This window comes from Oryctolagus cuniculus, chromosome 11 (genome assembly GCF_051225735.1).
Source record: "Oryctolagus cuniculus isolate XC-2025 breed Fujian yellow rabbit chromosome 11, ASM5122573v1, whole genome shotgun sequence".
NCBI lineage: Eukaryota > Metazoa > Chordata > Mammalia > Lagomorpha > Leporidae > Oryctolagus > Oryctolagus cuniculus.
Genome location: NC_142877.1, coordinates 57,153,333 through 57,178,818, shown reverse-complemented (window position 1 = coordinate 57,178,818; position 25,486 = coordinate 57,153,333). Strand labels below are relative to the sequence as shown.

At 46.4% G+C, this 25,486-nt stretch overlaps 1 protein-coding gene and 1 long non-coding RNA gene across 9 annotated transcripts in view; one reads left to right on the top strand and one right to left on the bottom strand.

Annotated features, from left to right (window-relative positions):
• LOC149123478 (uncharacterized) overlaps positions 1 to 25,486 on the bottom strand; it is a 427,738-nt gene that overhangs the window by 39,171 nt on the left and 363,081 nt on the right. The gene's annotated exons all lie outside the window — the stretch shown is intronic.
• The window catches only part of CBX5 (chromobox 5), a 42,389-nt gene continuing 17,023 nt past the window's right edge, over positions 121 to 25,486 (top strand). For 2 of the 8 annotated variants that reach the window (XM_008256569.5, XM_008256567.5), the window contains exons 1-2: positions 121 to 688; positions 19,667 to 19,845. In XM_008256569.5, coding sequence (XP_008254791.3) covers positions 371 to 688; positions 19,667 to 19,845 — 497 coding nt within the window. In that variant the 5' untranslated portion in view covers positions 121 to 370. The other 6 variants (XM_089308444.1, XM_070052338.2, XM_070052339.2 and 3 more) reach the window with 6 other exon arrangements.

Below are 25,486 nucleotides of genomic sequence, written 5' to 3'. Positions count from 1 at the left end.
TTATCCCGCCTCCTCGCTTTCGACATTGGCAGACTCCACCCCTGCCTCGCTCTGATTGGACATTTGAAATCGCTTCCCTCTACTATTGGTGTATGGCGCCGCACTGCTGCGTACGTCACCGTTAGGGCGTTCTGCGCAGTCTCCACCCCTCGGACCCCATTGGTCCTCGAGCAATCTTATTCTTAGCCAGCCTGATTGGCTAACTGAACAATCATTCATTTTTGAACGTACTTCGCCTGTCTAAACGTTTTTTTTTCATTCTACTAGTCCAAATTATATATCCTATTTGTTTGGTAAAGCATTATTAACACCAAGCAGCAGAAAAGTAGTTAGATGTGACGGTTTTTTTCAACAACCGCCTGTTGAGCGCATGTGTAGTAAAATGGCGATCTTGCGCATGCGCATTATAGAGTTCCGCTCGCCGCTTGAAACACGTGAAATGGCGGGCGGGAGAAGGCGGTTAACCTACGGCGCCTGCGTAGTGGCGGGAGTTGCGCGCTGCTTTGCGCAGGCGTTGTGGGCGGAGAAAGGGTCCGGGCCCAGGATTGGTTGCGCAGGCGCAGGGAAGGATCCGTTTTGGCGGGCGGTTGGCGTTGCGCAGAAGGCAGCAGCAGCGGTGGCTTGTGGTGCGGCCTCAGCACAGAGGAACGGGGCAGACGTTAGGGTGTGTGATCACTCTCGATCCCGGGTAAGTGGCAGAGAGTCTTGTCTACCTGTACAAGGCCTTGGACCGGCTCCAGTTGGGCCCGTTATTGTGTGAAATGAATGGACCGTGGGGTGGGGGGATAGTCAAGGGGCAGCGGTGGGTTGGGCCAACCAATAGAAGAACAGGGGGCGGGATATTCCATCCCTGTAGGTTGTGTGGAGCTGTGCCGCCGAGGCGTTTGACTGGCGCGTGTCTAGGCCAATTGGGTCTACCTCGAGCTGCCGACTGATCGGCCTTTGGGCCATCGGAATGTGGGAGGCGGGTTTTCCCTTCCTGAGCAGCGTCCCGCCGAGCCAATGAGCGCGAAGCGCGCGGTAGGTTGGGCTTCTCCGAGGGGCCGTGGGTTTGACTCCAGCGGGGAAGGCGGGAGTTGGGCCCTCAAGTGGATGGACCAAATCTGGAGCCAGTAGGCGGGCGGCCCAAGGAAGCCTCTCGGACAGGTCGTCCAATAGGCTCTCCAGGACGGGGAGGTCTTCGATTTGGTGGGAAAGGGTGGGGAGGAAGGAGATTCAATGGTCGTGATGGCGTGCGGGGGTGGGTTTTTCCCCCCTACGACTTCTGCGAAGCCCCCCGCCCGGTGCACCTCTTTGGTAGCGGAAGCGTAAATTTGGTCCTGGGTGCTGCAGCTTGGCATCGCTCTCCACGTCGGGGCATCCCAGCATCCACCACATTGAGTTTGGGGGAAACCCGAGCAGGGCTTTCGATTTAGAGAACTTGTTTTAGGAAGACGGACTGAGTGTTAGCGAATGAGAGAAATCACTGTGTACTGTACGGCAAGGCGACCTCAGGATGCCTGTTTCTGCGGACACAAAGGTGTTCGTAGGCCCGCAGAAAAGTTTCAGAATCCTGCCCCTGTCCGGAGTGTGTTGCTTCTGCCGACGCCGGGGCCGAGGCAGGCTGGGTTTCCAATAGACCCGTGTTTAATCTTTACAGGGGTGACGATTTGTGATTAAAATAAAATAAAAAATGAAGTCAGTTTTGTGTGTGCGTTTCTGTTTATCATACTTCTCATCGCCCTTGTCTCTCTTCTCAGCTAGCTGCTCCGTGCTTTTGTCTTGGTCTTTTTCTCTGACTTTCCCTCCTGTACATATCTTTCTTTACACCATTAAAGATCTCCCGTGTCCCTCTTTGTGCTGTTCCTTTGAGGATGTCCCACGGAAGCCGCTGTAGGAGGCGATACGTTAGGGTGTTGGAGACAAAAGACCCATCCATCACCTGGAGTATTCATTGCCTTTTGATTAGATTTCCTTACGAGGGTGTTCTGCATGTAGTCTGTCTTCTGTTGATAATGCTTTCTCTGCTTATTCAGGGATCTTTTGAAAAAAAAGTTTGCATTATATATTGGGTGTGTTAGGGTCTTACTGCTTTATTGTTCACTGACTTAAAGCCAAGGGAGCAATCTTTAAATACTCTAATAAAAGTCAACCACATATGAAGTACACTTGTGATTGGAGACCTCTCCGCACTTGTGCAAATACAAATGATTTTAATGGAGCTTGTGATGAACCGAGCAGAGATTTCCGTGTTCTCCCGTACTTGCAAAAACGGCAAATCTGTGTTTCATACCTGATCATAAACCTATTTGTGGATATGCTGATAGTGCAGTTGCTGAGCTTCTGATAACTAAAGTGAGAGCGGTTGAGGGTATCCTGGATTTATTTAGGTTTAAAAGGAATACAGTCTTAATCTATAACAAGGTTTCTCATCCTCAACACTATGGGCACTTTGAGCCAGATACTTCTCTGTTGGGCAGGGAGTGGGGGCTGTCTTGGGCTCCCTGGCTCTACCTATTAGAAGCCAGCAGCACCCCCCCCCCCCCCCCCCCCCGCTGTCCTCACAGCCGCCAGGCGTTGCCAAAGGTCTGAGAGGGGTAAGCATCGGAATCTCAGTTTGAAACAGACCTAAAATGGCTGATGTTAGAGTTAATTATCCTTTCAAAGTCCTCTGTTTTACCAATTCAATAAAAGTGGGATGTATTTAGGGAGGGGCCTTTGCTGAGTGGATTACTAAATCCTATCACTTATCTCTTTCAGACACATAATAGGATCATTGTTCCTTCTGATAAAAGTGATACTTCATTAACATTCTTAATATTTCTTGCAATCTAATTATATGATTGACTGCTTGAATTTGGCTCCCTAAATAATGGCAAAGGTGTTTTTTTTAAGAAGGTAAATTTTGTCTCAGATGCCTGTTAAGGATTTCACCTAACTTTAAATCTCTTTCCTGGCTTTGAGTGACTGTCACTCTGCTTTAGCTATGACCCTCAGGAAGAAATATATTTTATACTGACTTTGTACGTACATGGAAACAAGTTTCACACAGCAAAGGTGCAAACACTCTGGTATTTTCCCACATTCCATGTCCTATTTCATTTTCTCGAGGCAGGTCAGTTTATACTGAACTGCTGTCACAGTGGCTTACAGACCCATGGTTTTGGGCATGGGGTGGGCGGGGAACGACTGCTCTGAATAGGAAACCAAGTCAGGCCACCTGAGGTTGCTCTGAGTGGATTCTTCCAGCACCAGCCACTTGTGTTCACAAGCAGATCAATTGATGACCCTTTATTTGGTGTTTTACTGATGTTTTTCCCTTTGAAAGATTTTAGGAACTGAACTAAGACTTCCTAGTCGACTGCAAGTGAAAATTTTGCATTTTATTGTGAGGGTCTGTTCAGTGGTAATAGGTGCAGTAAACCCTTCTTACTGTTGGTGTAAGTTTAGTGGTTTTTTTTTTTTTTTTTTTTTTTGACAGGCAGAGTTAGACAGTGAGAGAGAGACAGAGACAGAGAGAAAGGTCTTCCTTCTGTTGCCCCCAAATGGCCGCTATGGCCGGCTGCGCCCATCCGAGGCCAGGAGCCAGGTGCTTCCTCCTGGTCTCCCACGCGGCTGCAGGGCCCAAGGACCTGAGCCGTCCTCCACTGCTGCCCAGGCCACAGCAGAGAGCTGGACTGGAAGAGGAGCATCCGGGACAGAATCTGGCACCCCAACCAGGACTAGAACCCTGGGTGCCGCGGCGCCACAGGCGGAGGATTAGCCAAGTGAGCCGCAGCGCCGGCCTAGGGTGCTTTTTGCATTGAAATTCTGAGACTATCACGTGGAAAACCTTCCCTCATTTTGCTTTCGGAGAATCTGGTTTGGTTGTTAAACTTAGACCTGGCAGTTAAATACAAAATGTTGCGATACCGTTAGTGTGAGGGCACTTGGGTACAAACATACAACGGTGTGACTAAACTTACAAACGCGTTGTTCACAACGGGGAAAGTAACACGTCTTTGCTGCCTGAAAGCTAACAGGAGAAAGCTGCAATCTAAACCGTAGGTGAGCAGGGTGCTAGTTGGGGAAAGAGTGGACGTGGGAAGTGATTGCAATTTCCTGTGTCTGGCAGACTCTCAGGGCCCTTGGTAATACTCTGGAAAAGAGAAAATCTTCATGTCCAGCGCACAGAGGCTTCTGAGGAACACTAGTGAGTCTGTTTTGCACTGGTTGAGGTGTTTTATGTGGCCACACGGCCTAAGTTCCTTCAAGGAATCGCCCATTTAAGAACGCTCCCCGATAAAGCATTTCTAGCCTTTATTTTTGTTCTTTCACTTGATGTTTTTATTTCTTTTCACCTGGCATGAAATTGGGCCTAAAGCTGGGCTGTATTGGGTAATTGATTTTAAAAGCAATAAATTACAGTGTGAGATACCACTTGAGTTATTAGTATGGTTATTTACACATCATCATTCACGAACTTGGATCCTGGGCAATCATCTGTTTTCTCTGACGCAAACTTTGACTTTCTTCCCTTGCTTTTGGGGGCTAACTTTAACTGATCCTTGTACCAATAGGAAGGATTCCAGGGCATCCTGAGAAGCGGTGGCTTGCACAGAGCCCGAGATGCAGATTTGTCGGGCTTCTGTAAGCCGCATATTCATTTCTGATGACAACCTTACGTTCGTGCTGGCAGAACCCCCCACAGTGACAACTGCTGCCTGTGTTTAGTCTGTCCAGGAGCTCTACCCGCTAGCGTGTCTGTGGAAAAACCTACGCCGTTCCTGTTAGCAGCTATGTAAATATTAGACCTTGCTCACTTGGTCTCCTCAGGTGTGCCAAGTTGTATTCGGGTCAATTATGATATCCTGTGGTTGCCTCTGTTTACCCTTTGAAACAAGAGATGGAAAGTTACAGGCCTTCCCTGGGTTATTCAAGCGTGCATTTTTCTTAACCATTAAGTGGTGTTATGTGTGTTCAGTTTCTGGGGCATTGTGTAATTTTTTGAGTGACGGATCCCAAATGCTTGCAGTGGCCTTCAGGCCAAGGTCAGCCATGAAGAACTCAATCCAAGTCTCCCCAGTGGGAGGCAGGCACCCACTCCCTTGAGCGTCACTGCTGCCTCCCAGGGTCTGGCTTCAGGAAGCTGGAGCGAGGAGCTGGTGTTGGTGTGGCGCTCAAACACTCCCATGAGGGACATGGGCGTCTTACTGGTGGGTAAAACACTTAGGATTTTTCAACGTGTATTTCCCCTGCTTGTTAACCCCCTGTGGTCGCTGTAGCAAACTACCACACGTGTGGTGGCTTCAAGCAACGAAGAGTTTCTTCTCGCAGTTCTAGAGGGCAGAAGTCTGCACTCAAGGGGTTGAGCCCCTCTTGGAGGCTCTGGAGTCTGTGCTGGGTTCCTTGTAGCTGCTGCTGGTGGGCAGCGTCCTTGCCTTTTGACCTCATCTCTTGGTTCTGTTTTCCCCTTCACGTGCTCGCCTCGGCTCTGCCTGGCTCATGGCAGCACACCTGTGATTTCCCTTACGGCTCACTTGGGTGATCTGGGATTGATTTCTCCTCGTGTATGTTTGGAATCATATCTTTCGCTGTACCTGGTGTAAAGTAATGCTCTCCCATTTGATGGGTTCGATGCTGATCTTTTTGGGGCCACTATTCACACACCACTACACCTCAATTCCCTAAACCTCAGTCCACATAAACTTAAATTCTCTTTTAAACATTTATTTACTTATTTGAAAGACAAAGTGACAGAAACAGATCTTCCATCTGCTGGTTTACCTTCCAAATGGCCATAGCTGGGGCTGGGCCAGGCTGAAGCCAGGAGCTTCATCCGGGTTTCCTACATGGTGACAGTGGCCCAGGTACTTGAGCCATCTTCTGCTGCTTTCCACGGTGCATTAGCAGGGAGCTGGATCAGAAGTGGAGCAGCTGGGACACAAACCAGCCCTTCTGGGATACTCGTGTTGCCGGCAGCCCGTTTAACATGCTAGTCCACAACAGTAGCCCCTTAAAGAGTTTTAAAAGTTCTTTTTCTAAAAAAAAATATTTATTTAAAAGAGTTACACAGAGAGAAAGAGAAGAGAAGCAGAGAGACAGAGACAGAGAGAGAGAGAGGTCTTCCAGCCAATGGTTCACTCCCTAATTGACCACAACAGCCAGAGCTGCACCGATCCGGAGCCAGGAGCTTCCTCCGAGTCTCCCACGTGGGTGCAGGGGCCCAAGGATTTGGGTCATCTTCTACTACTTTCCCAGGCTACAGCAGAGAGCTGGATCAGAAGTGGAGCAGCCAGGTTTCAAACTGGCACCCATATGTGATGTTGGCGCGTTAGGCCAGGGTGTTAACCCGCTGTGCCACAGTGCTGGTCCCCCCACTTTTTTTTTTTTCAAGCAAATGAAAAATAAAAGACTCAGAAACCTGAATTCTAGTCCTACTTCTGCCATTAACTAATGGTATAAAGTTGGGTGAGCTCTCAGTCTGCTGTGGGCTTTGGGCTTTAGTTTATCTTAAGTGAAAGGAGTTGGGTAAGTGTTAGCACACAGGCTTCTAGACCAAAGACTTTTAGGGAGTGACTCTAAGTCATCTTGAGGGGTTTTTCTAAAAGCCAATGATTTATAGTGTGGTCCAGAACATATTCTAATATTTTGGATGAGCCTAGTCACTGGTGGTCTTCAGTGCCTAGGACTTCAGGGCCCAAAGATTGAGTTGTTGGCTGATTGTCAGCTGCTCCGGGCATTAACACGGAATAACAAACCTATGCTTGTTAACTGTGCTTGAACCTTTTAGAAGGAAAAGTTTTCTACAAAGGGCATACTGGACTGGCTGAGCTGCTTTCATTCTCTTCCTCATGGGCTGTGGACTGTGTAGTCTGGATTTCCTCTTCAGTAATAATAGTTCATCCAAATTAAACACTGACAGATTTTTCTTCCTAAAACTGGGTCATGGACAGAGTAAAAAAATCTCACATGCGATTTTCATCTCCAAACTTACCGAGTGCCTCTTCCATTGTTCTTCCTTGCAAGGAAGGACACTAGAAAGCATGAGATTGAGGTCGTGTACTTGAAAGGACTGTTTCAAGATCAAGTTTTAGAACAAACTCATTATTTATTTCTTCCATGGAGAGGAGGAACCAAATTGAATTCAAGTATTTCTCTGATTGTAATCTGTGTTTCTCAGAATAAAGCAAGTTCGTGTCCGAGCCAGCGGGCATAATTATGTCGGAATAAAATGCCCTGTGCTAAAGAGGTCAGCTAACAGGCTGGGAAATGTAAGTTTGCTTTCTGAGGCAAATCCTTGAACTCCATGTGCCTTGTTTCTCCTCCCTAAATCAGTAAGACTCACCTCACAAGGAGTTGGGGAGGTTAACATACTGCTAATTTGTTCAGTATTTCACCACAATAAATTATGTCTAAAGATCTGATAAAACATAGGCAAAGCTCATTTATATGAGTAGTTGGAGACAAGCATAGATAAAACTTAGAGATAATTCAGAAAATCCATTAAAGTTATTTTTTTAACTTCCTCTGTTACATATTTTACCTTCTGTTTCCTATGTGTATTTCAAAATGTTTTCTTGCTCTTTTTCCATAACAGACCTAAAAGATAGCTTGGGCAAATAACTAACACCCCAAAGATTAGGTAATAAAGGAGTCAGTTCATCAACAGGATATAACTGTCCTAAGTGTTTACATAGCTAATGAGGGAAGTTTCAAAATACATGAAGGAAAAAGGATGCAAATGAAATAGACACCCGGAGTTATATGCTAAAGTTTTAATACCTCTGTCAGTAATTGATAAAACTACTAGACAGAAGTAGATGACTTAACGCCATCAACTAATCTGATGATGACAGTTCTAGAACAGTCCACGACGTCAGCAGCATTGCTTTCCAGGTGCACGTGGGACATTGACCCCCATCTTCTGGATCATAAAACAAGTCTCAGACTCACAAGGATTCGATCATGTGAAGTAAGTTTTCTGACTGTAGTGCAACTGAGTTAGAAATCAGTAACAGGGAAAAAAAATCAGTGGAAGAACCTCTAGACAGCCTCCATGTATCTGGAAACTATACAGTATCCTTTTTTTTTTTTTTATTTTTTTTATTTTTTTGACAGGCAGAGTGGACAGTTAGAGAGAGAGAGAGACAGAGAGAAAGGTCCTCCTTTGCCGTTGGCTCACCCTCCAATGGCCGCCGCGGCCGGCGCACCGCGCTGATCCGATGGCAGGAGCCAGGAGCCAGGTGCTTTTCCTGGTCTCCCATGGGGTGCAGGGCCCAAGCACCTGGGCCATCCTCCACTGCACTCCCTGGCCACAGCAGAGAGCTGGCCTGGAAGAGGGGCAACCGGGACAGAATCCGGCGCCCCAACCGGGACTAGAACCCGGTGTGCCGGCGCCGCTAGGCGGAGGATTAGCCTAGTGAGCCGCGGCGCCGGCCCAGTATCCTTCTAAGTAACTTGTTGGCCAAAGGGGAAATCACAAAATCAGAGAATATTTTGAACCAAATGAAGACGGAACACTTGTAAAGGATGCAGTTAGAGGGAAGGTGATACTAAGCACAAAAGCAGTGGCAAAATCAGTGCTACACGGTCCTGTTTTAAGGACCTAGGAAAAGAAGAGCAAATGAAATCCAAAGTAAGCAGAAGGAAGGAAATAATAAACAAAAACAGTAACTAATGAAATATTAAAAATTAGACAAAAATCAGTGAAGCAGTTTAAAAATTTTTTTGGAAGATTACTTATTTAGGGACCTGCACTGTAGCATAGTAGGCTGTCTCCACCTGTGGCACTGGCATCCCATATGGGTGCCGGTTCGTGTCCTGGCTGCTCCTCTTCCCATCCAGCTCTCTGCTTATGGCTTGGGAAAACACTAGAAGATGGCCCAAGCTCTTGGTCCCTTGCACTCACCTGGAAGACTGCAGGAAGCTTCTGGCTCCTGGCTTTGGATTAGCTTAGCTCCGGCTATTGTGGCCATTTGTGGAGTGAACCAGTGGATGGAAGACTTTTCTCTCCGTCTCTCCCTCTGTCTGTAACTCTGCCTCTCAAATAAGTAAAAAAAAATTTTTTTAATTAATTTTACATGAAAGGCAGACTGAAATCTTCTCTGCTGGTTCACTCCCCAAGTGGCTGCAGCACCTGTTTCTGGACCAGACTGAAGTCCAGATCCCAGAACTCTATCTGGGTCTCCCATGTGGAGGGCAGGGACCCAGGTACTTGAGCCATGGTCAATTGCTTCTCATGGTGCATTAGCAGGAAACTGCATCAGAAGCAGAGGAGCCAGGCCTCGAACCGGGCATGCTTATGTGGGATGCAGGCATCCTAAGCGGCAGCTCAACCGCTACATCCAAAACCTACCCTCTGAGAGTTGTTCAATGAAATTGACGAATCGAGAAAAATGGTTGCACATTGCCATGAGTAGGAATAAGGGCTATCTTTCTGATCCTGCAGACATTACAAAGGTCATAAATACTGTGGGGGCTGGCGTTGTGACATAAGTGGTTAAGCTGCCTGCAATGCCAGCATCCCATATGGGTGCCAGTTCGAGTCCCAGCTGCTCCACTTCCGATCCAGCTTTTGCTGTGGCCTGGGAAAGCAGTAAAAGATGGCCCAAGCATTTGGGCTCCTGCTCCTAGGTCCTGGTTTTGGATCAACCATTTTGGGAGTGAACCAGTGGATGGAAGATCTTTATATATAGTTCTGCCTTTCAAATAAATAAATCTTAAAATAAATGAATAAAAATAAAAAAGTAAAGCGGTGGCTTTATCCGCTACACCACAGCGCCAGCTGTTCTGCTTCTGATCCAGCTCTCTAATGTGTCTGGGAAAGCATTATAGGATGACCCAAGTGTTTGGGCCCCTGTACCCGCATGGGAGACCCAGAAGAAGCTCATGGCTTTGTCCTGGCCCAGTCCCAGCTGTTGTGGCCATCTGGGGGAGTGAATCAGTAGATGGAAGTTCTTGATCTCTCTCTCCCCACTGCAGCCCATAACTCTAGTTTTCAAAGAAATAAACTTTTTTTTTTTTTTTTTTTGACAGAGAGAGACAGAGAGAAAGGTCTTCCTTTTTGCCGTTGGTTCACCCTCCAGTGGCCGCTGAGGCCGGCGCGCGGTGCACCGCGGTGATCCGAAGCCAGGAGCCAGGTGCTTCTCCTGGTCTCCCATGCGGGTACAGGGTCCAAGGACTTGGGCCATCCTCCACTGCACTCCCGGGCCATAGCAGAGAGCTGGCCTGGAATAGGGGCAACCGGGACAGAATCTGATGCCCTGACCGGGACTAGAACCTGGTGTGCCGGCGCCGCAAGGCGGAGGATTAGCCTAGTGAGCCGCAGCGCCGGCCTCAAAGAAATAAACTTTAAAAACAAAAACTATGCCATATGGCTTAGATGAAATCATCTAAATTCCTTGAGACAAACTACCAAATCTCACTTAAATACAAAAACCCTGCTAACCTTAGATGTGTTAAGGAAATGAAATTTGTGGCTAAAAGCCATCCTAGAAAGAACAGGCCCAGGTGGTTTTTCTGGTGAATTTTAGCAAACCATTAAGGAAGAAATACCAATTCTTCACAGAGTTTCAGAAAATCAGAGAGGGAACACTAATGAAAGCCTTCATTATTTAAAAAAAATGTTTTATTTGAAAAGCAGAGATGGAGAAAGAGCATGTGCAAGAGCTTCTATCTGCTGGTTCACTCATCAAATGGCCCAACAGCTGGGGCTGGGCCAGGCCAAAGCAAGAAACTTCTTCACATGGGTCAGGGGCCCAAATACTTCCACTGCTTTCCCAGGCGTGTTAGCAGGGAGCTGGACTGGAAGTGGAGCAGTTGGACTCAATCTGGCGCCCACATGGGATGCTGACCCCAGCATTTTTTTTTTTTAATTTCATACATGATCAGACATTAAATATCTGCTTATATTTTAGTTTTAAGTGATTTCTAGTTGTTTTCCGCACAGATCTGAGATCATTAGCACAAATAATGCCATAGAGATTGTGTGAACTGTCCAATTTAACCTTTCTGTGAAGTAGTTGGGATAGGTGCCATATCTATTTATTCTTAGTCCTGATGTTTTCACTGTTTGAACAGGTTGCCCTCTTTGAAGCTATTCTGTAAAAGTCTTCAGAGAAGGCAAAAACTACTGCTGACTTAACCAGGGAAGCCCTTCATGTCCTTAGCCCTTACGTTGATAACTGCAATAGACTCAGTGCTAATGGAATGCTTGACACTAGGACCTCAGTAAATATCCCATAGCCAACCCACCAGTTTGAGAGCAAGGATCAGAATTACTGTATGAATCGTTCTTTTGGCATAGGAGTGGAATTGGGAATGTAGTTGGAAAACTAGAGGAAAGGAGGATAGAAGAATCTTCCTTGGCTTAAGTAACACGTCAGAATGTTGAGTTGAAGAGCTGGGTGGTCTGAGATTGGCCATCCTTTGAGCCATTTATCTGATGGTGGCCTTTCTTTGCATTTAAGTATCAATATATCTGAAGTATAGAGTACACTTTTATGATATTGTGGCATAGTAACTCACACTTAAATGTCAATAGAGACACTTGCAAAGACCTGCAAGGTTCAATAACTTCTGGTGTGGGTTTGTTTCTCCTGTCATCACCCATTATGTATTTTTTTTACAGCTTTTAAATTGCCACAGAGAGAAATTGGTCAGGATCATAATAGATAGCCCAGGAGCTGCCAAGGATACCCTTGTATGGGTTGGGAAAAATTCAATACTGGCTTGATTTTATTTATCTAAATTGTAGGCTATGGCTTCGATATAATTCATGTTGCAAATATACCAAGGTGATGGCAAAGCAGAAAATTATGCCATATGTTGAGGGAATGCTCTCTTTTATAGCCTGAGATATTTCTTACTCCAATTATAAAAAAATTCCTTTCTAGTCAGCGTGTATTAATCAGTTTTTAGTATATTGATTTAAATTCTAGTATCTTCTCAACAGTTAAATTAGAGATATTTTAGAGATTCTAGTTTATGGCTATACAGATTTTCATGTCTCTCCCGTGTCTTCACTGAGCTGAGACTGAGAGAACCTCGATTATCTGGCTTGGTGTACGGTCTTCCTTAAAGCAGATGATTTGTTGGAATGACCCCAAGAGGCCTTTGTAACCCTTAAGCTGCTGATGTCCAAAATGTGCAGGCTGCATGATACAAGGTGAAGCACTGGCTCTACATGTGATGGCTGAACTTTAAAAACTTGTTGATTTGAGAAACACAAGGCAGAGAGAGTCCTCATGACTGGTTCACCCTTCAGATGCCTGCAGTGGCCAGGACTGGGCCAGGCCAAAGCCTGGAGCTCAATCTAGCTCTCCCAGTGGGTGGCAGAGACTCACCACTTAAGCCAACACCTGCTGCCTCCCAGGGTACACGTTAGCAGGAAGCTGGGCTCAGATGCACAGCACCACAGTGTGTGATGTAGGCGTACCAAATAGCATCTTCACCACCAGCCCAAATGTCTCCCCTGAGGCTGCTTTTTGACACAATGCATTAGGGCTGTAATTTTATTTGGTGGTGATCATTTCAGTTCTCTTTTCACTCTTCCGTGTTTTGCAAGCATGATCTGCCAAAGTGGTGTTTAATCTAAGATTCATGTTAATCCACTCAGATATTGCTATTACCCATTTTTCTTTCTTTTTTTTAAGATTTATTTATTTATTTGAAAGGCAGAGTTACACAGAGAAGGCGAGGTGGGGAGGTCTTCCATCCGCTGGTTCACTCCCCAATCAGCTGCAACACTCACCGGAGCATGTGGTGCCTTGAGAGGAGCTCAGGGCATTCCACAGGTAGAGTTGTTGGAAACCACCATCTGGAAGACATTTTTCCAGAGTGGTGTCAAGTTCTTTCTCAAAAATCTTGGAACAGTTGGATATCTAACCTCTTGACCAGGGGTTGGGTTTAGATGTGCCCTAAATAAATTTAAAGGAGACTGACAATTGTAAAATTTCTATTTAATAGATTTTAATTAAGGGGGGAGAGGGGGCAGGAAATCCCATGTCAAATCATTGTGAGCTGTTAAGAATCTGTAAGTTACTGCTAAATATACCAGTTTAATGGTGGACGGCTGACATAGTGGTTAAGATGTCATTTGTGGCTGCATCCCATATTGGAGTGCCTGGATTCAAATGTTGTCTCTTTCCAGTTCCAGCTTCCTGCTAATGTAAACACTGGGAGACAGCAGGTGATGGCTCAAGTGCTTGGGCCCCTGCCACCTGGGAGACCTGGATTGAATACTGGGCTCTTGGCTTTGGACTGGCCAGCCAGCCCTGGCTATTGTAAGCGTTTGGGGAGTGAACCAGTGGATGGAAGAGATACCTCTGTGGCTTTGTCTCTCTGTCTTTCATGTAAATAAAAATAAATGGTTAAACTTCTGGGTCAGTGTTGTAGTGCTGGGAGTTAAGCACTGGAATCCCACGTGGGAGTGTTGACTCAGGTCTCGGCTGTTCTGCTTCTGATCCAGCTCCCTGCTAATGCACCTGGGAAAGCAGCAAGGGATGGCCCAAGTACTTGGGCCCTGCTACCTACACGGGAAACAACATGGAATTTCAAGCTCCTGGCTTTGGCCTGTACCAACCCTGGCCATTGCAGCTATTTGGGGAGTGAACCAGCAGATGGAAGAGCTCCCTGTCTGTCATTCTGTCAAATAAATCTTTCTTTCTTTTTCTTTAAAAAAAAAAAAAAAGTTTACCAGACAGAACTTGAAGCAGTTCTGAGAATTGAGGCCCACAGTCCATTTTCATCTATATGATGGTGGTCAGAGCTGGGGGGCTATACCGACAAATGGAATTTATAAGGCAGCCTTTATCTCCATTTATAATGTATGTGTTTTAATGTGAAAGAACAAGAAAGAGGGCCTATACTCCCTTTTGCTCACTGTAGCAGGAGGCTTGGATAATCAGCAAACAGGCTTTTATTTTTTATTTTTTTTTGCTGCGGAAGGGTTCTGTGGCTAGTTGAAGTAGCGCCTTCACATCATGTCTAAAGGATTATGAAGTGGTGCTGTGCTGGCCAAAGAGAGCATTTCCTCTCTCCACACTCCTGTCTATTAATAAGGTTTGTGTTGTCTATATGTGGCTTGTTAATGATAGGGGTGTTAACGACCACAGTTAATCTTCCCCCTCAACCCTCTCCTAATCCAGTCTCTTAAATAGACATTTAAAAAGCTTTTAACTCCTCTTGAATTGGGTGCTCATGGACTTTTGCTGGAGGTGGAGTGATAGTTATCAGCCCATTTAACAAAACCTGAGACAGCTAGGACAGCTGTAATGTGCATCTCTATGCTGTTTTTTGTGAAAATGCCACATGGCTAATACTTTGGAAATCATAAATCCAGCACAGGAAAACATCTTTATAGAGGGTATTCTGGGTTTATGCTGTGTGTGTTACGTTCCTAAGACTATTGGTGCTTCCAGGTCCATAAAGAGCAAAGGACGTAGAGCAGATTAAAATGGTTGGTTCTGTAAATGTGGCTTGTTTTCATCTCTGTTATTTGCTGGAAGCCTGTGCTGTGTCTGACAATGAAATGTTCCCCTAAACTACTCTTTCCTCAAAGGCCCTTAGGGGCGCATGGGAATTTCTCAGGCATGGGGCAACTGAAGCCACTCCTCAGTGGCATATTAATCTGTGATGTGATAGGAAACTTTTCATATGCCCCTTGGCTTTCTTTTTGGAAGATTTTACCTACTTCGTGGAGTTTGTGTTAAACTGTAAAATGAGGAGAGAGCTCATTGACTATATACCTTGACATTTGGTTTGATTGCCATCTCCAAATAGTTTGGTGGGTAGTTCAGTGAGGCAATGCACAACAATAAAAAGAAAGCTTGGAGAAAGATCTAGAATTATATGTGCTTTTGTGCAAAAGCAATGATGAAAATAAAATGTACTACACCAAGAACTAAAGAGAAGCCACCAGGGCAGCTGGCATTGAAAAGTGAGGCTGGAGGGACTAGAGCAGAGCCTGGACCGAGTGCAGCCGATGGCGCCAGGGCCTCCGAGGGTGGTGGTGTGCTTCCGAGGGCAGGCCCTTGCGTCGTGGTCCTCTGATCACCCACCCTGGCTTTCTTGTAATGACCTCGCTGAAATTGCTGAAGACCTACACTTTCTAAACTTTTTTTCTCTTAGAACATGTGGAATTCCTTTCCCTCTTCTTTCTGCTTAACCCTCTCACCTCTTCTTCTTCTTCTTCTTTTTTTTTCAAGATTCATGTGTTTAAAGAGCCTGGTCAGCAGCTTGGAATGTGGGTTCTGTGCATGGCCGCAAAGTTCTTTGATGGTTTTCCAAGGCTTCCTGAGCAGATCCCTTGTTTCTGTGTCCCCCCCCCCCCCCCCCCCCCGGATTCCTGTAAGGTAAATTTGCCTTGCATGGCTGGTAAGGAAGGAGGGTTGCTGGGGCCTGCTGTTGCCCTGTCCTCCTGGACTTTGGTTGCTGCAATGTATCGGTAGTGTTGATACCTTTACCAGAGCGTGCAGGTCTGTATTGGAGAGGCTGAGAGCCCTTCTGCTTGAATGACTGGAAACTGGAGAAGCTGCACTCCCCTTGCCATGGAGATTTCCACAAGGATAAGGTTGCACACAGAGGCTCATCCTCTCTTCCTGTCGTGGTATCAGCATTCTGCCGCCTAATCACTCCATCATCCTGCCATCCATGTCTCACTTCTCATGCAGGATCGCTCCCCTCACCCCAGCTCAGCGTGAACCACCAGTCTAGATGCTTTATCTAGTCCTGGCTCTAGCCCTTAAATTGTTCGTCTGGCTTTGTGTTTCATTTGACCCTCATACACTGGGTCGCACTGTCTAAAAGAGAATTATGCCCCCTCCGATGTCTGAGTGCATTTCTCATTTCTTACTGCTGCTCCTGAGCAGATCTGTAACTTCAAGGTTAAGATAAGACACATTCCATCAGAACTATGTCGTCATCCTTGCCAGCTTCTGATCTGTGACTGTCCTGGAGATTTACAAGACAATTGCATGCCATTCTTTAAAGAATATTATGGGTGGACTCTTGACTCCTGGCATCAGGCCCAATTCGATTTGTCAGCTGCTACAAAACCCATTTCCCGAAGAGAAAAGGACCTCGGCGTGTGTGTCCTTCCGGCAGTTTAAGGGTAGGAAGCAGGGAATGGATCTGAGTCTTTATGTCCTGATGTTTTTAGGGGCAGCAGTAGACAACAGAATATTTTTTGGCCCTTTCCTTGTTGAATTCACTTTTCTTCTCCTGAAGGGTTTTGCCAGAATGTTAGTGTTGCTGTCATTCTTCCTGTCCCTTAGCCATCCCTTCATGGAATTAACACTAGAGGCTTTTCGTTTAGCCATTTCCAGGGCTTTTCCGAGTTGGAAGGAATGGAAATAAATATTTTACCCTTGGGAGAGGACATACCTACCTCGTTCTGAGTTTACCAATTTTCCAGCACCCCTGTTAGCATGGTTCCTCCTCTGTCCACCAACACGTTGAGCCAGGGACTGTGTGTGAGCAGGGGACTGGCTTAGGAATTCGGGAGGTCACAGCCTTCCTTCTGTTGTTTTCAGCTCTGGTACATTTCTGCAGAAGCTTCCCTTCTAGGGGCTGTAACGGCTCTTTGGTTTTGAACATAGATTCACTCTTGAAGGAGTGCAGTGCTCATCCCGCTTTAACGATGCTGGGAGTAGACAAAAAATGTATTTATCCAAGATCACACGTGGCAAAATAATTAGTCTGGATCTTGCTTTAATTTTTTTTTCTTTTTGCCATTGTTTTCAGATCCTTGGTTACATTAAAGAGATATCATTAAGGTTATAAAGCATTTTTTAACTCAGATTTCCTTCCTGGTGAGTTCTTTCAGATTTGAGTAAATCTCCCATAATTAAAAAAATGTTTTTTCTATTTTGCTTTTACACCCTATGTGTCTTCTGTTTGACAGCCAAAATAGTCACCATTTTCTCTGTTTTTGTGTCAGGTTGGGTTCTTTGCTTTTGACGGTCCTTTTTCCCTGCTCTCCTGTGGCGGCAACCCCAGCTCCAGGGTTCCATGTCCGGCAGTCTCTGAGAGGTTTATTAGGCTGGGAGAAAGCAAGATATGTGGACTTTGTCTCTTGAGTTTCTCTGCCTTACCCCAGTCCTCTTCTCAAGCATTTAGGGATTGTTGATACGGGAGCTGTATATTAATGTATCAGATGGGCAGCCATGAAGAAACCTGGTTCCTAACACAACATTACAACTAATGAGAACTGCTTTCAATTTAGCAGTCGTGGTCTGAGCGATCTGCTGTTTCGCCTTTGTCTTGTATTCAGGGAATGTCAGTTGAAAGGTTTTTGGGGGCAGTGCTTCTGGATTCTCTTTCTACCTAGTAATCCTTCCAAAGAAGGAAGGTTGTATCTTTAAAATACGCCCCCTCCCCCCTTTCCTGTTATTTTTTCCCCCAAGCAATTTTAATTAACTGTTCAGTGACAGATGGTAGAAAAGGCCTTGTCCAAAGTGCTTGGGGCGGGCTGGATTAGGGGGTGGGTGGTTTGTACTGATTCTGTTGTAGAGAGACCCAGCCTTTCTCCTCCCCTCCTGCTAGTTGAGCTGTAATCTTGTTAGATGATCTTAAAATGCTATTGATTAATTCACAGTGCTCTTCGAATAAGCACAGGTTTTGGATTTAAAACTCAAGAATCAATTCCCTTGAGTTCTGAATGCCTTAGACTTGAGACCAAGGGAGCTACCTTCCAACTTCTCCACCCAGTCTTCGCTGAAAGGGAAAGTTAAGCCTTTTAACTTTTCCATTTGCCTCTCCCCCTTAGTCTGGTACGGCTGCCAGTTGCCATGGCAACGGACTGGGACAGCTGCGCAGTGGCGCCCAGGCAGCTGGGTGGGGGCGGGGGAGCTGCCAGCCCGCCAAGCCTCAGACCTGGGAGGGGAGGCCCCTCCTGTTAGCCCAGAGGGAAAGAAAGAACTGGGGCGATCCGGTAGGTAAAAGAGGGAACCCCCATGCATCTACCTTTGGGGTTCCTCTTCTGCATGAAGGTACAAAAGGAAATTTTCCTCATCCCTCCCTCAAACTGAGGAACACATATGTAAATCCTTGTTTTTTCCTGGTGAGGCAGGGGAGGCCATAGCCACAGTGTTTAACTGCATGCATCTGACATGGGCCGGGTTTAACCCCAGCGCTCTGACCTACACTGCTCAGCTCCCGGAAATTGCAAGGTGAGTGGGCGTGGGGGGTTGCTCTCCCTGGAAACGACATTTCCTGTCCCTGGTGAGGTCCGAGGCTGTTTGTATTTTAAATAAACCAAATCAGATAGATTTTCTTGGAGCTTAGGACTGTCTTCTAAATTCATAAAACCTCCTACCTACATTCTCCTGCTACTCCCTCTTCCGAATAAAGTATTTTAGTGAAAACTTGGTTTTACTGTAGGGCAGTAATGGATATAAGTAGGTTTTTAGGTGGGCATACCTATTGCTAGTAAGTTCGAGATAGGGTTTCCAACTATATATTCTTTATTTTTGTAATAATTTCTTAAGTTTTGCTAATTCGAAGTGAATGGATAAATGCAACTTCTTATGTTACTCAAACATAATTCTGAGATTAGTAGTGGCCCTCCTTATTCCCGGGAGTGGTCAAGATGGAAATATTTAAGAGAGTGCTGAGTAACATCTTTAAAGATTACAGCAAAATAAAAATGGAGTTCAGCTAAGCAAACAATTCCTGCTACTCATATGATCCAGACTGTAGGCACCATTTAGCATGGTTAAGGAAGAATTCTTAAAAATGATCATGGTAACAACGACGTGGGAATTTTAAAAACTGGATTCTCTGTTGAGCACCCCCTGATGTGCATATTTCTGAGCTTAACTCAATTTCCATTTGTGTTGCCTGCTCCAGCTCTCCTTGGGCCTATGAATGGTTCCTCTGTGCTTCCTGGAGGCTTCGTGTTGATGCTGAGTCTGGGGCCAGACTCCCTCTTCCTCCTCCTCTTCCTTTGGCTCAGAGTCAACTTCAGTTAAGAGGAGAGGTGCCTCCTTAACTGTTTGCCTTGGCTGAGCCTTGGGGATTATTGAACCGTTCTAGTAAACTCATTTTGAATTTTGGGACTCATTTTTTTTTTTCTTTCTGCCTCCCTCCCATCCCCACTTGAGCTCACTAGAAAGGAGGCTTAGTGTGTTGGAGATGTCAGCCTTGCTTTCGTGAGCTGATGGATGCTCTGGAGGGACAAGCTCGGTTTGTCTAAGGGAAATGTACCGAGTCCCTGAAAATGTGGCGGCGGTGCCTGGGCAGGCCTCGTTTGTGCGGCCCTGAGACGCTCAGGGGCTGGGACAGGGAAGAGTTACATTTTAGAAGCTTTTCTTTTTTCACTTTCTTAAAGAGCCTTATTCACCTTGGAGGGAGAAGTTTTCATTCTATCTGAGTTCCTCTAACTGGAGGTTTTCCACATTTCCTCTGGAGTTCCCGGTTTTTTAAATAGTTACAAAAGCAGCCCAGTCTTAGAATCTCAAATGAGAGGAGTCAAACAGTTGCACTAATAATTTTGATCTCTTTAGCTGAAAAGAAGGTGGAAGTTGGGGAAGCAAGGATTAACCCATTTTTAAAGTGAATTCTTAGGGTCCATCTGTAGAATGATTCGAGACGCACAAGAAGAGTACGTGGCAACTTTGTCTTACAGCCCCCCACCCCATCTCCAAGAGGCTGAGACCCAGAACCACGCGTGTGGCTTCTAACCACCTTGTCGCCCTCTCTGCAGGAACGCGGTGGCCTTAGTCTTTCAGGTGGAAGAGCGTGCGACATGGGGAAGAAAACCAAGCGGACGGCCGACAGCTCTTCTTCGGAGGATGAGGAGGAGTACGTGGTGGAGAAGGTGCTAGATCGGCGCGTGGTGAAGGGGCAGGTGGAGTACCTCCTGAAGTGGAAAGGCTTTTCCGAGTAAGTACTAGTGCTTAGCACCAGGGCTCTGCAGGGGTGAACGCCTTGATTCACTTGCCCAGGAGCCACCGCTGTCTGTGTGTCTTTTCTTTCTCCCATCTGCACACCTTTCCTGAGTCAGAAGATGCAACACAGACTAAACAGACTCCTCCCCTGTAGAGCTGATACTCTACTCACTCTCCTTGTAAGAGGCAGGGTAAGGCCTTGGGTCAGCGCACAGACCAGCCAGCCGGTTTGCCTGAGCTCGGATTCTTGCTCCACCACTAATGAAATGAGATGGATGATGGTAGTTAATTTCCTTAATCTGTTTTTTTTTTTTCCTCCTCAGAGGAAAAAGAGAAATAGTACTTGTCATAGGGCTGATAGATGGATGCACAGGGCCTAACATAGGCTTGGTGTCAGTGTAAACTGTTATTAACATTTTTGGTGGTAAAGAAAAAAAAAGTCGGTTCCATAGCCCATGTTTCTCCCGAACTGGATCTTTGAGGTGTCCCAGGATGAAGCCACCCAGTCTTGATGAGTATTCATTTCAGTGTGAGACTTAAATCTGAGGCCAACATTTTATTTTTAAAGATTTTAGACACAGATGAGGTAAAGAAAATTTCGAGTGAACACACACCACCTAGTTTCTTTTTTTTTCTTTCTTTTTTTTTAACAGGCAGAGTGGACAGGGAGAGAGAGAGAGACAGAGAGAAAGGTCTTCCTTTGCCGTTGGTTCACCCTCCAATGGCTGCCGCGGCCGGTGCACTGCGGCCAGCGCACCGTGCTGATCCGAAGGCAGGAGCCAGGTGCTTTTCCTGGTCTCCCATGGGGTGCAGGGCCCAAGCACTTGGGCCAACCTCCACTGCACTCCCGGGCCACAGCAGAGAGCTGGCCTGGAAGAGGGGCAACCGGGACAGAATCCGGCACCCCGACCGGGACTAGAACCCGGTGTGCCGGTGCCGCAAGGTGGAGGATTAGCCTAGTGAGCCGCAGCGCTGGCCACCACCTAGTTTCTATATTTAATATTTTTACTTAATTTATTTGAAAGGCAAGGAAGCAGACAAAGAGGTCTTCAATCCCTTCATTTGCTCCCCACTACCTGCAGTGCTGGGCCAGGCAAGACCAAAACCAGGAGCTGGGAACTCAATCCAGGTTACCCATGTTGGTGACAGGGACCCAGCTTAGACATCACCTGCTGCCTCCCGAAGCGTGCATTAGCAGGAAGCTGGAGTAGGGAGGGAGGCTGATGCAGGCGAGTCAAGTGGCATCTTACCCTGTCAGTAACATGTTTATGTAATCTGAGGTTTCCTCAAGTAAGTTAATGAATTTTAAGGATGATACTGAAGTGGTAACTAGAGTTTATCAGGCGGTAGCTGGCTTTATGCTGAAATGCTAAAGTAGATTATTCTTTCCTTTGGAATAAATAGAATGAGGCACATATCAAAGCATAGAGAAGTAGCTTGAAGGTAAAATGGGTAAGGCTGGGCTGGTGCCGTGGCGCACTAGGTTATTCCTCCACCTGTGGCGCCAGCATCCCATATGGGCGCCAGATTCTGTCCCAGTTGCTCCTCTTCCAGTCCAGCTCTCTGCTGTGGCCTGGGAGTGCAGTGGAGGATGGCCCAGGTCCTTGGGCCCTGCACCCGCGTGGGAGACCAGGAGAAGCACCTGGCTCCTGGCTTTGGATCGGTGCAGCGCGCCAGCCGTAGCAGCCATTTGTGGGGTGAACCAGCAGAAGGAAGACCTTTCTCTCTCTCTCTCTCTCTCTCATTCTATATAACTCCATCAAATACATTAAAAAAAAATTTTTTTTTAATTAGGTAAGACTGTGTAATTGTTACTCATTCTGCCTCAATTCTTTTCTTTCTTTAAAAGATTTACTTCATTTGAAAGGCAGAATTAGAGAGAGAAAGTGCGCGAGAGAGCACTTCCATTGTTGGTTTACTTCCCAGATGGCTGCGATGGCCAGGACTGGGCCAGGCAGTAGCCAGGAGGTTTCTGCAGGCCTCCCACTTAAGTGCAGGGGGCCAGGCACTTGGGCCATCCTCCAGTGCTTTTCCAGGCATATTAGCTGGGAGCTGGATTGGAAGTGGAGCAGCCGGGGCTGAAACTGGCGCCCATATGGGACCCAGAGTTGCAGGCAATGGCTTAACCTATTGTGCCACAATGCTAGCCCCCATCTCAATTTGTAATGGCTAATAAAGGATGTCTAATAAAGATTTCAGGGCAGGTGTTTCAATAGAGCAGGTTAAGCTTCTGCCTGCAACTCCAGCATCTCATGTGGTTGCTGATGCTGGTATGAATCCCAGCTGTGCCACTTCTGATCCAGCTCCCTGCTAATGTACTGGGAAAGCAGTGGAAGATGGCCCTCCAAGGTGCCTGGGCCCCTGCACCTGTGTGAAAGATCCAGAAGGAATTCCTGGCTTCAGTCTGTCTGGTCCAGCCCTGGCTGTTGCAGCCATTTGGGAAGTGAACCCCCAGATGGAAATTCTCTCTCTGTCTTTTCCTCTCTGTAACTCTGCCTATCAAATAAATTAAAATCTTTAAAATAAAAAAAAGATTTCACAGAACTCCAATGAACTGATAGGAATTGGTTTCGGTGCTGTCCAATAGAAGTACAAATCATAATTTTAAATTTTCTAGTGGTCACATTAAATGTGGAATTAATTTTATTTATTTATTTATTAGATTTATTTTTATTTATTTGAAAGAGTTACAGAGGTGGACAGCAAGAGAGATTTTTCCATCTGTTAGTTCACTCCTCAAATGGCTGCAATGGCCAGGGCTGGGCCAGGCTGAAGCCAGGAGCCAGGAGCTTCCTGGTTTCCCACGTGTCTTCTGTTGCTTTCCCAGGCGCATTAGCAGGGAGTTGGATCGGAAGTAGACGAGCTGGGACTTGAACCTGCACCCATATGGGGTGCCAACACTGCAGGTGGAGGATTATTCTTCTATGCCATAGTCCTGACCCTATTTTAAAGATTGATTTATTCGTTTGAAAGGCAGAGTTAACAGAGAGAGAGCTTCCATCCACTGGTTCACCATCCAAATTGCCCCAGTCCTTGCTGGATCACACAGAAGCCAGGAGTCTGTCCATCCAGGTCTCCTATGTGGGTGATAGGACTCAAGCATTTGGGCCGTCTTGTCTGCTTTACCAGGAGCATTCGCAGGAAACGGATCAGAAGCAGAGCAGCTGGGACTCAAGCCATGCTTGATATGAAATGCCAGCGTTACAGGTGTCTGTTTAACGTGCTGGGCCACAATGCTGGCCCCTGAAATTCATTTTTTTTTTAAGATTTATTTTATTTGAAAGGCAGTTACAGAGAGGCAGAGGCAGAGAGAGGTCTGCCATCTGTTGGGAGCTGACCCTATCCAAAGTCAGGAGCCAGGAGCTTCTTCTGGGTCTCCCACGCAGGTGCAGGGGCCGAAGGATTTTCATATTAATGTTCAAGTAGTATTTTTTGATCTATTAATTAAATATATCATTAAAATGAATTTCAGGGGGCCAGCGCTAATGTGTAGCGGGTAAAGCCACTGCCTTCAGTACCAGCATTCCATGTGGACACTGGTTTGAGTTCTGGTTGCTCCACTTCCAATCCAGCTCTCTGCTATGGCCTGGGAAAGCAGTAGAGGTTGGCCCAAGTGCTTGGGCCCTTGCATCCACATGCAAACACCTGGAAGAGGCTCCTGGCTCCTTGCTTTGGATTGACGCAGCTCCCACCATTTCAACCAATTGGGGAGTGAACCAGCAGATGGAAGACCTCTCTCTCTCTACCTCTTCTTCTCTCTTTGTGTAACTCTGACTTTCAAATAAATAAATAAATATTAAAAAAAAATAATAAAGGTAGGATCTATGTGTACTACAAACGTCAATGTTTTGCCTTTACTTTTGGATAAAGATGTGAGTCGGGAGCCTTTGGAACATGCTGCAGGTTATTTCAGTACCCAGGTTCAGATTTCTCATCTGGAGCTTGTTGGTGTTTTAGGTGGGACAATTCATGCGTCGTGAGATACTTCGCATTCTCCCAGCCCCAATGTGGCACTTGCGGCACAGCAGTCAGAAGATGCTGTCCGCATTTCTCAGGAGGATTGCTGTCATCCTTTCCCCAGATACGAGAACCCTTGAGCTTGAGAGACCCAGAGCACTGGGAGATAGGAACTCAAGTAGCCACCTCAAGACGTTGAGGGGATCTGGTGGGCCCATTGACTCACCGCTAGAAATACTCAGATGTTTGAAAGGTCCTTGAAACTGTCTCCTTGCCATTGAGGTGCTCTGGTACCCCATGATAGGTCAGAGAGGGAAGGATCTGTGGTAGACAGATGGAGCATTTGTCATGATTTCGTGATTGCCCTGGGTTCATGAAAGACTGGGCCAGATTTTGCTCCGCCTCAGCCTTGTCTGCAAGTGGACACCCTCCACACAATGCTCCCTTATCTGCTGCAAGCTAAGGTGGGTGCCTGAGACCGTGCCTGGTACTGATCCCTGAGTACCTGTTTGTCCTGTGCATACATACCTGTGATAACGTTTAATTTATAAATTAGCCCAAGTAAGGATTAACCACTAATAACTAATGGTAGAATACAACAGCTATTATACTATAATGAAAGTTCTACGAATGTAGTCTCTCAAAATATCTTTTTTTTTTTTTTGAAGATTGATTTATTTCTTTGAAAGAGTTAAGAGAGAGAGAGAGACAGAGAGAGAAAGCTCTTGCATCTGCTGGTTCACTCCCAGATGCCCGCAATAGCCAGGGCTGGGCCAGGCCAAAGCCAGGAGCGAGGAGCTTTCTGCAGGTCTCCCACATGGGTGCAGGGGCCCAAGGACTTGGTCCATCTTCCACTGCTTTCCCAGGCCACAGCAGAGAGCTGGATCAGAAGTGGAGCAGCCGGGACATGAACCAGTACCCACATGGGCTGCTGGCATCAGAGGTGGTGGCTTTCCCTGCCGTGCCACAATGCCAGCCCCAGAACTCTTACTTTGTGATGATGTGGGCACTGTGACACGGTGTTAGGCTGCTGCAGAAGGGTCACTGAATGCGAGCATTGCAGTTTTCAGTCTGTCTGACTGGGGCTACTTCCAAGGGACTAATGGGCAGGGGGATGAGGGAAGGCTGGATGAAGGAACGGCTGACGTTCCAGCCCAGGCGGAGCCAGGCCGTGCAAGATTTCATCACACTACTCAGAAGGGTGTGCATGTTAGAACTTAGAAGTTGCTTATTTCTGGGATTTCCCTTTAATATTTTCAGACCACAGTAGCTGAGAGCACAAAAGTGGGACCTCAGATTGGGGGAGGGGGATGGCTACAGGATGTGCTGGTCAGTGGTCAGATTCTGCCGCTTTACAGAGGAGGAAATGAGCTGAATTATTTATTGAAGATAATGTAACATGAAGATGGTGGAACAGTCATCCAAGATCCAGTGTCTTTGGCCCTAAAACCTAAGCTCTTAATTATACTATACTGTATTTGGGGTGAAAAGTAGTTGAAGTAGAAACAGCAGTATCAAAATGGTGGGAAAAGGATAACCCCTGTTTAGGACTGCTGTCTTCCCATCAGCAGGGATTCTTCCCCACCCCCTGCCCCCAGGCCTACTTGCCGTGTTAGAATAGGGCCCCTTTCTTGACTTGGTGCGTTAATTTCTTCTGGGATTGTAAACTGTACAATTTG